This window comes from Equus quagga, chromosome 20, assembly GCF_021613505.1.
Source record: "Equus quagga isolate Etosha38 chromosome 20, UCLA_HA_Equagga_1.0, whole genome shotgun sequence".
Classification (NCBI taxonomy): domain Eukaryota; kingdom Metazoa; phylum Chordata; class Mammalia; order Perissodactyla; family Equidae; genus Equus; species Equus quagga.
Genome location: NC_060286.1, coordinates 18,299,633 through 18,313,407, shown reverse-complemented (window position 1 = coordinate 18,313,407; position 13,775 = coordinate 18,299,633). Strand labels below are relative to the sequence as shown.

Genomic DNA, 13,775 nt, shown 5'->3' with positions numbered 1-13,775 from the left:
TTCTTTCCCATAGCAGGAAAGCCTTTACAAAATATAGTTACTTCCTCAACTATACTTACCTTGCATTGAACCTCAATCCACTGCAGCCTGGCTTTCCACCCCCCCTCCAAGAACAGGTCCTGCCAACATCAACAAAGACCTTTTGACCCTATCTCACTGGGATAGTCCCTACCTATCTGAGTCTATCTGAGTCTCTTAGGAGCATTTGACACATTGACTATTCCCTTGGGTTCCATGCCTGCACTCTGCCAATATTCCTCCTACTGGAGTACTCTCGCCTTTCCTTCCTCCCTCCTTCACTGGCTCTCCTGCCTTACCCTGTACCTTGAATAGGGAGTTCCATGGGGTTCGCCTTGGCCTTCTTTTCTTCTCACTCTCCCACTCTAAGAGTAATCATATCCATTCCTATGACTTAAATCACCAATGCACTTATGACTCCAATGGTTGCTTTTTCTTCACGATTCCTAATTTTTACAGTTTCCACCAGTCAGTTATAAAGTCAGTTATCCCATTCCACCAATACCATAGAGGAGGCTAAGCACTTAGGACTTATTTATTTTATCTGTGGTGATCTTAATTTTTACCTGGTAACATTAGCCGACTGCATTCTGAGGCCTCAGTCACTGGAAGGAGGGACAAGCAAGTAATGTCTTTAGCTTCTGATTCTACTAGCCCTTGTCCCAATGGGATGGATGTATTCTGAACAAACTGTACCAGGAGCTGGGGGGCAGTGGGAAGACAACATTGAAAAATACAGGTTGTTAGAGATGGATATGAACCTCTGAAATTATCAAAAGGTGACGATGTAATTAAGTCTTGATTGTTCACTAGTCTCAGCCATACTCATAGAAAAACTAGATTAACTACAAAATACTATTTAAAGTTATTTTTATCAAGTCCTCTGTTTTAGAGAAAGGCTGAATTATAAAATTAAGTTAACCTCTGTAACCTTCCACTAAACACAAAAATTATAAAAATAATTAAATTTTTAAATAATAGCTATAAAAAATTCAACTGCATTTTACTGATTACATTTTACAAAGCACTTTTCTGTGTATTGCCTCTTTTAATCCTCACTGTAACTCAGTAAGATTGAACATGTATTTTTAAAATAAGGAATCAAGTTGAAGACATTAAGTGACTTGTCTAAGGACATGACTAGTTAGGAGCAGTGTCAGTCTTCAAACTTCAGTAATCTTATTCTAAATCTTTGCAACACAGATGTACTAAAAATAAAATGAGAAAGATAAATAAAAATAAAAATGCTTAAATCCTCTAATCACATTTAAAAAGCAAATACTTTCAGATATATACAAGATTATTAGAAGAATGGTTTGTGGTAAGAAATTTTACATACATATACAAATATACGCCAAATATGTAAAATAAAATTTTGTCATTATGTAATTAGCTAAATGTATAATAATTTTACACTTACCTAAATAATAAATATAAACATCATAAAAGGTAAAAATGGAATTTTTAAATCTTTGAGAAAGTATTTAATAATAGAAAAATAATAAACTAGTAGTTACAACCAAAACCATATGGCCCACGAAGCCTAAAATTTTACTATCTGGCCCATTACAGAAAAATTTGCTGACCCTGGAACTAAGGACAAACTCTGGAATACTGCCCACCAAAAGAAAGGAAACAAGCTGACTGGGCTCACCTCTGGTTTGGATTCTAACTCATCTGATAACATTGATTCAGCTTCCAAATCCTGTAGCTGTTCAGGGGACAGGTTAGAAATTTAATTCAGAGTCAATGACACCTTCCTGTTATGCTCATAGTTCTCTGGGAAATGCTATGGTTTTCCTGTAAGATGCTGTGCTGGGTGGGTAACCAATTTAGCCTAAAATAGGAAAAAAGAAGAGAGAGAATTAAGAGCAGAGGAAAAACATAGCTACATAAACAAAGGCACTTCTTTATATATCCAAAAATCACAACAAGCAAGCAAATAAAGAATTCAGCCTACAACACTTGTTTTAAAATAGAACAAGCCAAATAGGTATCAAAACTCATAAAAAGTTATACTTTGATGTAAACTTTTACTTCTAATAATCTATTCTAAGAAAAGGTCTTAGGGGCCGGCCCTGTGGCCAAGTGGTTAAGTTCGCGTGCTCCGCTGCAGGCGGCCCAGTGTTTCGTTGGTTTGAATCCTGGGCACGGACATGGCACTGCTCATCAAACCACGCTGAGGCAGCATACCACATGCCACAACTAGAAGGACCCACAACTAAGAATATACAACTATGTACCGGGGGGCTTTGGGGAGAAAAAGGAAAAAATACAATCTTAAAAAAAAAAAAAAAGAAGAAAGAAAAGGTCTTAGGGGCCAGCACCAGTCTTGGTTCCTGGGCACGGACCTACACCTCTCTGTTAGAAGCCATGCTATGCTGGTGGCCCACATACTAAAAAATAGAGGAAGATGGGAATAGATGTTAGCTCAGGGCAAATCTTCCTCAGCAAAAAAAGAAAAGAAAAGAAAAGGTCTTAAACATGGGAAAAACAATATGCCCAAGAATTCTCCTTACTCTCCTTATCATCTGTGGTAATAAACAACTGCAAACAACATATAAAAGTACACATATATATCCAACAATTAGGGAATGGTTGATTAAATTACAGTATTATCACTTAAATTTATGGTTATGAAAACAATGCAACAACAAAGAAAAATGATAGTGACATGTTAAATTACAACAACAAAATACAAGATTATACATTTGCTAATATTAAAAGTAGTTACGGGGCCAGCCCCATGGTGTAGTGGTCAAGTTCAATGTGCTCTGCTTCAGTGGCCCAGGTTTGTGGGTTCAGATGCTGAGCGTGGACCTACATCACTCAGTCATGCTGTGGCAGCGACCTGCTTATAAAGTGGAGGAAGATTAGCACAGATGTTACCTCAGGGCTAATCTTCCTCAAGCAAAAAAAAGAAGATTGGCAACAGATGTTAGCTCAGGGTAATCTTCCTCAGCAAAAAAAAAAACTAGTTAAGATATGCATAGGAAAAAGTAAAAGGAAATTCACACAGCTATGCTATATTGGGTGATAGGCTGGTGTGACTTATTTTTCTTTCCTCAATTTCCCAATTTTTCTAAAAGGTAGTTATACCGTCAGCCAAAATTTAAACAGTATTTCCCCAAAGAAGTACTCTCTGGACCCTGATGCAGCTGTTATCCCCAAATAACTTAAATTCCTACTTTCTTACAGCTTAATTCTTTTTTCAAGATTTCAGCGAGTGAGTCCACTTTATCTTGTATAATTGTTGCTAAAATTGGAAGCAGTCTTATATACAAAGTAATTATACAATGTAAAATGTACCCAGGAAGGGAGTTGTCAATTGATACCAAGGTAGTGTGGAAAGTTAGAATAAGACAGACAGACTAACTTTACAAAAAGGGCATTTAGAAGTACCCAAATGAATGCTTATTGTCCTGTTGGTTCCCCTCTCTTCCCCTTGCTAGCTACCAGAAATCCTCATTTTTCATCATAAAAAAATAATTTATGGGCCAGCCCAGTGGCATGGTGGTTAAGTTCACACGCTCCACTTCAGCAGCCCAGGGTTCACAGGTTTGAATCCCAGGTGCAGATCTACATACCGCTCATCGAGCCATGCTGTGGCAGCATGCCACATACAAAATAGAGGACGACTGGCACAGATATTAGCTCAGGGACAATCTTCCTCAAGCAAAAAGAGGAAGACTGGCAACAGATGTTAGCTCAGGGCCATTCCTCACCAAGAAAACAAAAAATTTAACAAGATGTCAATGAAAGTGCTCCTTTTATTTTAGGCTTCCCACATAAAATAAAGTATTATTAAATCCTTGATTTTTCATTTCACATATATTTTTCGTTCTTTTTTTTTTTAAGATTTTTATTTTTCCTTTTTCTCCCCAAAGCCTCCCAGTACATAGTTGTATATTTTAGCTGTGGGTCCTTCCAGTTGTGGCATGTGGGACGTCACCTCAGCATGGCTTGATGAGTGGTGCCACGTCCATGCCCAGTATTTGAACCGGCAAAGCAGAGCACGCAAACTTAACCTCTCAGCCACAGGGCTGGCCCCGACACATATGTTTTTCTTATTCAAGCACTGTTAACAGCTCAGTGTGGTTTATCCATCCCTCTTTTTACAGAGGAAGAAACCAAGGCTCAGTACATCACTTGCCCAAGTTATTAAGCTGCAGAGCCAGGACTCCCTCCCACAGAGCAAGTTGGCAAGAATAGTGATTATATCTCCCTAAGGTTTGATCTCAAATCACCAGGGTTTTAAGAATTCCTTTTCCCCAATTCCAGCTCTCTCAAGAAGCCAAGAAATTACCAAAGGTTTGTTTAGGTTATCTTTAAGGTTCCTCCAACTCTGAGATTCCAGGATTGTAAAATCTGTAAAATACTAAACAACTATTTACTGTCCTTTATATTTGCCAGGGTTTTTAGAAACTAATGGTGCTGGCTCCGGGATAGGTTTCTGTTATCCTTACCTGATGAAAAATGAATAAAATGAAGCATATGAATATGTGCACTGAACAAGGGAAAAATCAGATATACTAGATCTTAGACATTTTTGCAAAGCTGTAATAACTTAGAGAAGGGAGCTGCCACCTCTCTTATAGCTTAAGAGTCACCTCTAGATCACCATTTCCCAAGAGTCTATGTTATCTATGACATCTTTTTATTTTAGTGTTTTCATTTTGATGATAATCTTAAAAAATGAACACAAGCATTTTCTGGGACAAATGGGTATCCATATTATAACTGACTACTGCCATACAATTTTGGTGCCCAAGTTTGTAGTTTGTGTGTGTGCTGTATGAACAAAGAAGATAGTCAGATACAGCAGAATACGCAGGCTGACCTCAAAAGAATCTGTATTGGCGCACTCAGTACCATATCAAGTGGACTGTGTGGACTCATCTTTAACACAGCAACTGGCCGTGTACATTATAGGCAAGTGTGATGGCAAATATGCAGTTAAATTTGTTTCTATTCCCAATTCCAGTTACCCATTTAACAGATATTTTAAAGCCCAGTACAAATCTTTTTTTAAATACAACTTCACTAAGATATAACTGACATACCACACAATTCACTCATTTAAACAATACAATTAAATTGTCCTTAGTATATTCAGAGTTGTGCAACCATAACTACAACCAATTTTACAACATTTTCATCACCCCAAAAAAGAAACCCTTACCCATTAGTAGTCACTCTCCATTTCCTCCCAAACCCTCCTCTGATCAGACCTAGGAAACTACTAATCTACTTTATGTCTGTATGGATTTGCCTATTCTAGACATTTCATAAAAATGGAATTACATATGTGATCTTTTGTGCCTGGCTGTTTTCACTTAGCATAAGGTTCCCAAGGTTCATTCTTGTTGTAGCAAGTATCAGTACTTCATTTATTTTTATTGCCAAATAATATTCTATTGTATAGACAGACATTTTATTTATCAATTTACCAGCTGATGGACATTTAGGTTGTTTCTACAATTTGGTTATTATGCATAATGCTGCTATGAATATTCATATGCAATTTTCTGTGGACATATGTTTTCATTCTTTTGGTTATATATCTAGGCGTGAAACTGCTAGGTCATATGTTAACTCTATGTTTAACCTCTTGAGAATTACCAGGCTGTTTTCCAAAGTGACTGCACCATTTTACAATCCCACCAGTGTATGAGGGATCCAGTTTCTCTTTTTGTTTTGAGGAAGATTAGCCCTGAACTAACATCTGCTGCCAATCCTCCTCTTTTTGCTGAGGAAGACTGGCCCTGAGCTAACATCCGTGCCCATCTTCCTCTACTTTATATGTGGGACACCTGCCACAGCATGGCTTGACAAGTGGTGCTTAGGTCTGCACCTGGGATCCCAACCGGCAAACCCCAGGCTGCCGAAGTGGAACATGCAAACCGCTACACCACCAGGCCAGCCCCTGTGGGATCCAATTTCTCCATATCGTCACCAACAGTTGTCATTATCTGCCTTTTTCATTATAGCCATCCTAGTGGATGTGAAGTGGCAACTCACTGTGGTTTTGAGTTGCATTAACTGATGGCTAATAATGTTGAGCATATTGTCCTGTTCTTATTGGGCATCTGTACATCTTTTTTGGAGAAATGCTTATTCAGATCATTGGCCCATTTTTAAATTGAGTTATTTGTCTTTATTATTGTGTTTTAAGAATTCTTTTTGGGCCAGCCCGGTGGCGCACTGGTTAAGTGCGCACGTTCTGCTTTGGCGGCCCAGGATTCCCCGGTTCGGATCCCTGGTGTGGACATGATACTGCTTGGCAAGCCATGCTGTGGTAGGCGTCCCACATATAAAGTAGAGGAAGATAGGCATGGATGTTAGCTCCAGGCCAGTCTTCCTCAGCAAAAAGAGGAGGATTGACAGCAGATGTTAGCTCAGGGCTAATCTGCCTCAAAAAAAAAAAAAGCAAAACAAAACAAGAATTCTTTTATATTCTAGATACAAGTTCCTTATCAGATATAGGATTTGCACAAACTTTCTCCCATTCTGTGTTATCTTTTCACTTGCAATGCAAATTTTATATTCAATTGAACAAGGAAACTCTAACTCTACAACATTATCAAACAATACCTCAATAGAATTGGCATTCAAGGACTTCTCAGTTTTGGTTAAATATGGATCTGATTGTCATAAACTGCTTAACATGTCTTGACATTATAAATACTACCATGCATGGTATTCTCTGCATTAGTATTACTAAAGTTAAAATATAGAAACAGATCAACTATATTATTGAGTCCAAGGCTAAATCTTTCCACTATTAAGCTCAACATTAAGTATTTCATTTTAGCAAAACGCCATCTCTACCACATAATATGAACATTAATTTGAATTTTCTTGTTGTGGCGTTTACATCTGTATACTTACTCATAAAGACATATCCATGGCAACAACTGACATAATCCTGATAACTGAAATTTTACCATGTACATGGTTCCCTATGGCCATCAAAACACATTAGACTGCTTAAAGAAAACAATCTTGGTTCAGCATATATTATATTTTTTAGAAATCCACTGACCCTGCCACTGCTATTGAATGTTATCCCATAGTCAGCCTAGAGGTTAAAAAGAAGGCAGGCCATAAAACTTGCAATAAACCAAAGCAAAGAACACAAGAAGCCCTGAAAAGTACTGGGAATAAGTAAAGAGAGAATTGATAACAATGGCAAAGCAGATGTAGGACAATAGCGATCTCTATGCTCAGGACCATCTTGAGAACAACCCTCCTTCTGTTTTAGGCCAAATAAACAAATCCCGAGACCTGAAGTCTGAGAAGCTGCATTCTTTTTCTACAGTACATTCAACATCATCCAGCAAATTATGCATTAACACTAAGTAGCTGAACAAGTTAAATAAAGATACGTTAAAAAAAAAAACCCAAGGTCTCTCAAATAGAAATCTAAATTCTGCCTCTGACTTGTTGGTTGAAAGCTGGACATGCTACTTGCCTTCTTGACCCTAGGAAACTCATCTGAAATACAGAAATGAAAGTAGATTGCCCTAGGATTATTTTTATATATATATATATATCAATAAAAATAATTATAAAATTCTTCAGAAACAAAGTTGTGCATATGTGCTTAAGAAACAAGTAAATCTATCAAATGCTCAGTATACTATAAAAGGTTAAGAACTCTGTCTTTTATTATGGCATCCAAATTTCCTATAGAGCAGTGGTTTTCAAACTACTGTGACTATAACCCACAGTTAAGACACATTTCCCATCATAACCCAGAGAATGAAACACACAGAGACATACATAACATTCTCATGAAACAATACTAACCCATACTAACCTCATGCACTCTGAATTTTTTTTTTAATGATAAGACCCACTAAACTGATTTTACAAGCTACTAACAGGTTACGTCCCATTAGATTGAAAAACACTATAAAGTACCTTCAAATGTTGAAAATATATATGTTAAACACAGAAGCAGCTATAAAATGTAAAGCTATAGATACAAACCTGCTATAAATATATATTACAAACAATCAGCAATTACGATTGATAGAAAGTCTTGATGAAATGGAGATTACTTGAATCCTGTCCTCAAGCCCACCCTGTGAGATCTGCAGAGGAAAATACTACACACTAGGCAACGGTCAGCAAAGAAAGGCAAAGTAATCCTTATAGTCAACCGGTCTTTGGTCCCAAATCCCAATGTAGAACTCCCACATACTACACAGGAATTAGTGGTAATACCATTTCCCTAAGGTAGAGATGACCTAAAACTAATGCAGGCTACATGGGGAAATACTGGAAGGAAAAACTAATCCAGCATAAACTAAGCAAGCAACAGGGGAACAGAGCTGATACAGGTCTCTTACCTCAGTTCTGTCTGCCATACAGAAAGGAGCGTCTCCCAAAGGGAAAGATGACCAAGGGCTTTATACTACTCTGCCTCATGAAAGAAACAGAACATCGTGTCAACCTCTAAAAAGCAAAGTGATCCCACCCTAGAAAACAAAGCCTAAAACATCAGTATTGCTCTTACTTGAGGGAGGCAGAAACTGCCTTGACACCAACTCAGTTTCAGAAAGAAGGGAGGTGGGAGCATAAAAGAGGAAGGAAACTGAGAAACACTGTGCTCCCCTCAACTGGTCACCACTCCCAAAGGTTAAAATAAAGCAGATGATTTCAACCAAGAGGACTAGTCTCTCCTGACATGGGCCAATCTGCTTCTCAGCTTCCTCCATCTCTACCTGTGGCTAAACACTTATGATAGTGAACTACAAAGACCAAAAATTAAAATTAAAAAAACAGCAATTTAAATTTTGGTATAAAATGGTAGTGCTAGGAATAGAAAAACTAGGTAACTTTTGGTATCATATGTAGCATATTATGGGAGCTGATTAAATTCTAATAATAAAGTGATAAAAAGCACTGATGAAGGAAATTTGGAATATAGAATGTGAAGCCAGAATGAATCTTAAAAACTGTAGGATTCATTCTGGGCCTTCTTCTTTTCCCAGGATGTTCTAGTGTGCTGTAATCCCACAGCCCTGATTTTTATTCTAGTCACCTCCCCATCTCTCCGAAATCCTTCAGAGACAAATTTATCATGAGAGTTGTCTCCACTTTCTCATCTCCAATCACTATCCAATTCCAACACTTTACCAAAACCTCTCTTATTAAGGTTACCAATGATCTTCATGTTGCCAAATCCAATAGACACTTTGCTGTCCTCACCTTACTTGACCTTTGCAATGGACAACTATTGTTTTTGATTGTCTCACATTCATTTCCCCTGCTTGGGAGACAGGATCCATATTTTGTTTGGGGATCTACCTCTCATCCATTGGATATATTCTTGGTGGAGCTGTAGATTAAGGTGTTCTTTTCTAACCCAGGCCAACTAGTGGACACTTGACCCATGTTGAACAAATCAGACACTTTTCCTTAGAACCTGAATCCTAAAAGAAGTAACTAAGCCCTGGAAACTGCCAACAGCCCATTCATTCCAGTAATGCAGTTAGCAGCCTCCCCCTGGGGCTGCTCAGATTCTTGTCCTTTATAAAGCCAAGGCCTTCAGCATTTCTTTCGATCCTGTGAGCTGCCCACATCCTTGTTATAATTTCCTCCTCCCCTGAAGTAAATTGGTCACTTGCAACCAAACAGCACTAACTGATACTACCTCTCAGAAGCACTGCCTCCTTCCTCAAACACTTTACTCTCTTTGCTTCCAAGATACAAGTTCCTTATTTTACTCCTACCTCACTGGCCATTTATGCAGTCTTCTTTGATAACTCCTATACCCCTGCTCCGCTCAGCCTCGAAATATTAATGTTCCCCAGGACAGTATTCAGGCCCTCTTCTCTTGCCACACTCTCTCCCTAGTATGAACTCATGGCTGCAAATGATACAGTGTCCAAAATTTTTATCTGTAGCCCAGATATCTCCTCTGAGCTATAGGCTTGTATATGCAATTGTTTGGCCTCTCTACCTTATGTTTTAACTTGATATCTCAAACTTAATATATCCAAAATGAATTCTCTCCCAAGCCTGTCTCCCACCATTTCCTGACAACCTCTTTCACCGTAATCCTCCACTCAAGACAGGAAGACCATTCATCCCATTTAGGAGTCATTTTTATTACTTTTTTCCTTTGCTCCCAATATCCAATCCAGCTGCAAGTCCCATTGATTCTATCATCAAAAGAGATTGCAAATCCACCATCTGTCTCTACTGCCACCACCCTACTCCAGGCCACCATCAACGCTTGCCCTAAAGTACTGTTACTGTCTCCTAACTGGTCTCCCTGCTTCTACTCTTGCCTCCCTCCATTCTTTTTTTTTTGAGGCAGATTAGCCCTGAGCTAACATCTGCTGCCAATCCTCCTCTTTTTGCTGAGGAAGACTGGCCCTGAGCTAACATCCGTGCCCATCTTCCTCTACTTTATATGTGGGACGCCTGCCACAGCATGGCTTTTGCCAAGCGGTGCCATGTCCACAGCCGGGATCCAAACCAGCAAACCTCGGGCCACCAAGAAGCGGAACATGCGAACTTAACCACTGCACCACCTGGCCGGCCCCAACCTCCCTCCATTCTATTCTCTTCACAGCACTAATTATCATCTTAAAATGTGAATCCTGTTATATCACTCCATTGCCTGAAACTCTTCACTTGGCTTCCCATGCATCCAGACAAAATACAGACTCTTTATCTGGGCCTATAAGAACCTACGCGATCCATTCCTACCATTCCAACCACACTTCAGAGTCACTCTCCCTTACTTGCTCACCCAGCTCGAGCCAAATGTATCTCCCTTAGTTCCTTGAACACATTAAGCTCCTATGTTAGGGATGTGCGCATGTCATTTCCTCTACCTAGGAATGCTTTCACCTCTCTCTTCCACTGATTAGCTCTCTTGCATTTTTCAGGACTCTGTTTAACTATCACCTCATTTAGAAAGGCTTTCCCTGATCACTTTATCCAAAGAAGGTTCCCCATACCCCCACCACTACCACCTTTATTTTCTCTCTCTACTGTCTTCATTAAAGCATTTATCACAATTTCCAATTCTTTTACTTGCTTTTATATAGTATTCAATTTTTGTCTGACTACCCTTTAAATTGTAAGTTCCACAAACAAGGGCAAGAACTAGTCTGTCTTGTTCACTACTGTATCTCCCAGCACCTAGCACAGTGCCTGGCAAAGAACTGTATGTAACTCATAAGGAATTTAGGTCTCCAAGAGTCATTTCTGATACTGTGAAGCTCTAAGGTTGTCTTTACCATGAGCTTAAAGGTCTTCCATACAAGCTTCCTTTTAAGCGCTTAGTAAGCACTGAATAAATATTTGTATAATGAATGAATGACACTGCAAATGATACCCACGTTTCTGTCTCTATACCTGACCTCTCTTATGAACTCCAAACTTGCATTTCTAACTGCTTGCTGAGTATCTCCACATGGATATCCATCTCAGACCTAACAATGTCCAAAATCCAGATTATCCTCTCCTCCGCCAAACCTGTCCTTCTTCCCGTATTATCCATTTCAATTACTGCCCAATCCTCCTCCCACTCAGCTGCAAATTCTAGGTCTTTAACAATTTCTCTCATCCTCCATAGTTAAATAATCCCAGTGGTTCCAATTCCCTAAAATTTATTCCCACTGTAATGCCCTGTTTAGGGGTCTCATTATTTTCAACTACACTTTTAAAACAGGCTTCTAACTGGTCACCCTGACCTTAAAATTCCCATTTCCGATCCATCTTTTACGCAGCCACTCGAGTTACCTTTCTAAAACACAGAAATGCTTATGCCGCTCCCCGTTTGGAAAGTTCAGTGCCTCAGAATAACAATCAAATCCCTAGGCATGGCATTTGAAATACTCGACAATATGTCCGCAAATACTGTTCCAGTTGCAGCATCCACTATATTCCTCAACGAACTCTTTAGTCTAGCCCACACTGCACTAGCTATTAAATGAACATACCAGTCTGTTTCAGTGCTCAAGGTTTTTGCTTGAAATAGTTCAACTTCTTCAACCAGTAATAAACACCCTCAATCCAGTCCCGATCTTCTGAAATTGTTTCCAGCCTTTAAAATCCCAACGCAAATGCCATCCTCCATGAAGACAGGCTGATCCTTTCCCTCCAGTCAGAACAAATCTGTCCTTCCCTTGGTGTTCTCACAACACACTGATTGACCTCTCTATAGCAATTATTTCATCCTGCCAGGGGTGGTAGTTGTCTACATGCATATTTCTCTCACTAGTTAAGGTTTGCTGAATTTATTCATCCTTCTCCCATTAACCTAGCACGATACTGTCCACAAACTAAGCATTCAGGAAATAGTTGCTGAATATGTAAGTAAACCCCTTAATTTACAGAGAGAAAAAAGCGAAAAGCTAGAGATTAAGTAACTTGCCAAAAATCAGACATCTACTTAGATGCAAAACCTAAAAAACTGGAACCTAAATCTTCTGCCAGTTTAGTTAACCTTACTCTGTCCCACACTAAGATAAAACAAAGTAGAATTTCTCACTCCCTAACAACAAAATGCCCTTGACTTCATTTCAAAATGTTTCTTTCATTCGCCTTGCAAATATGCTACGTTGACCCTTGCGCCAAAGTGAGGAAGAAGTACAAATTCTTAAGTTCCACGTTAATAATATTTAACTTCCAAATGGTACCTAAATGCATTCACGAGCCTCACGAGCCTCACGAGCCAGTGGGATAAACTTTAATAAACTAATTGGATTCTTTTCTCTTAAGAAACTTCAGAGGATAAATTCAACCTGCGAAACGCAGAGGCTGTAAACGCTCCCGGCCCACACCCCCGCCCTGGAATGACAGGCGAAGAGGGAAACCAGCAGGCCAGGCCCTCCTCCGAGCCGGCAGCCTTCCTTCTTCTAGACCAGAAACCGAGTGGACGTATGAAAGAAGCCGGGAGCTCTGGGCTGAAAGAGCCCAGGGCACAGTCCTCCTGGCATGCTCTTTCGCCCACTACAACGGCCTCAGTGGAAGGAAGGCCCCGAGGTCCGCGGGCAGGCCCTGGCTGCGGGTGAAGTCAGTCGGGGAGCCCCCGCCCCAGGGACTTGCAGACTCTGGCTTTCTCAAGACGGTCTGATTCCCATGCCTCTGCCCCCAAAACTAAGCGAAGGAGACGATCCGTGGACCCCCAAACCCTGCGCGGGGAAGGGCCGAAGCCGTGGGGCTTCAGACCGGCCGCTCCCGGGCCCGCCAGATCCGGGAGGGGTGCCCAAAGGGGGCGGTTTCCCGGTCCTCTCCAGGGGCGAATTCGCTCCGAGTCCCCGAGGAGCAGGTTCCGGCTCCCTCCCTCTCGGGGACCACTAGCCGAGAGGGTGTGGTCTGGCCCACCCGGGAGCTCACCTTCCCGTCCCGGGCAGGCGTCCCTCCGTCCGTCAGTCGGTCCCGAATTCCGTCCACACACAGCGCCTTCCGGCTCCCGCCGGAAGCAGCCCGAGCGCGGGACAGGAAGTTTGGCCGCCCCCCCGCCCCCCGCACACACCCACTCGCTCGCCTCCAGGCCGGGTGGTGGCCGCCGGTGCCGGGTTTCTCCCGAGGGGCTGCTGGCGGGGCGGGGGCCGGCTCGCGGCGCTGGGCTCGCCCCGGGACGGAAGGAGCCGCAGTCCCCCGCCTCCCACTCATTCTCTCTGGGTCTCGGGGCTCTGTGGTCTGCGAAGCCCGAAAAACGGGATCAGTTCATTCTAGCCGTGACGTCAGCGGCAGCAGATGGGGTAGTTTTTCCTGCCAGCTGA

At 41.0% G+C, this 13,775-nt stretch overlaps 1 protein-coding gene across 3 annotated transcripts in view; it reads right to left on the bottom strand.

Annotated features, from left to right (window-relative positions):
* ZNF410 (zinc finger protein 410) overlaps positions 1-13,519 on the bottom strand; it is a 43,263-nt gene extending 29,744 nt beyond the window's left edge. For 2 of the 3 annotated variants that reach the window (XM_046646962.1, XM_046646964.1), the window contains exons 1-3: positions 13,387-13,519; positions 1,673-1,855; positions 585-720 (exon numbers count right to left, since the gene is read on the bottom strand). In XM_046646962.1, the coding sequence (XP_046502918.1) occupies positions 585-720; positions 1,673-1,705 (169 nt within the window). In that variant the 5' untranslated portion in view covers positions 1,706-1,855; positions 13,387-13,519. Of the gene's footprint in view, positions 1-584; positions 721-1,672; positions 1,856-8,375; positions 8,446-13,386 lie in introns of all 3 variants that reach the window. The other variant, XM_046646963.1, reaches the window with a different exon arrangement.
* Between the last annotated feature and the right edge of the window lie 256 nt (positions 13,520-13,775).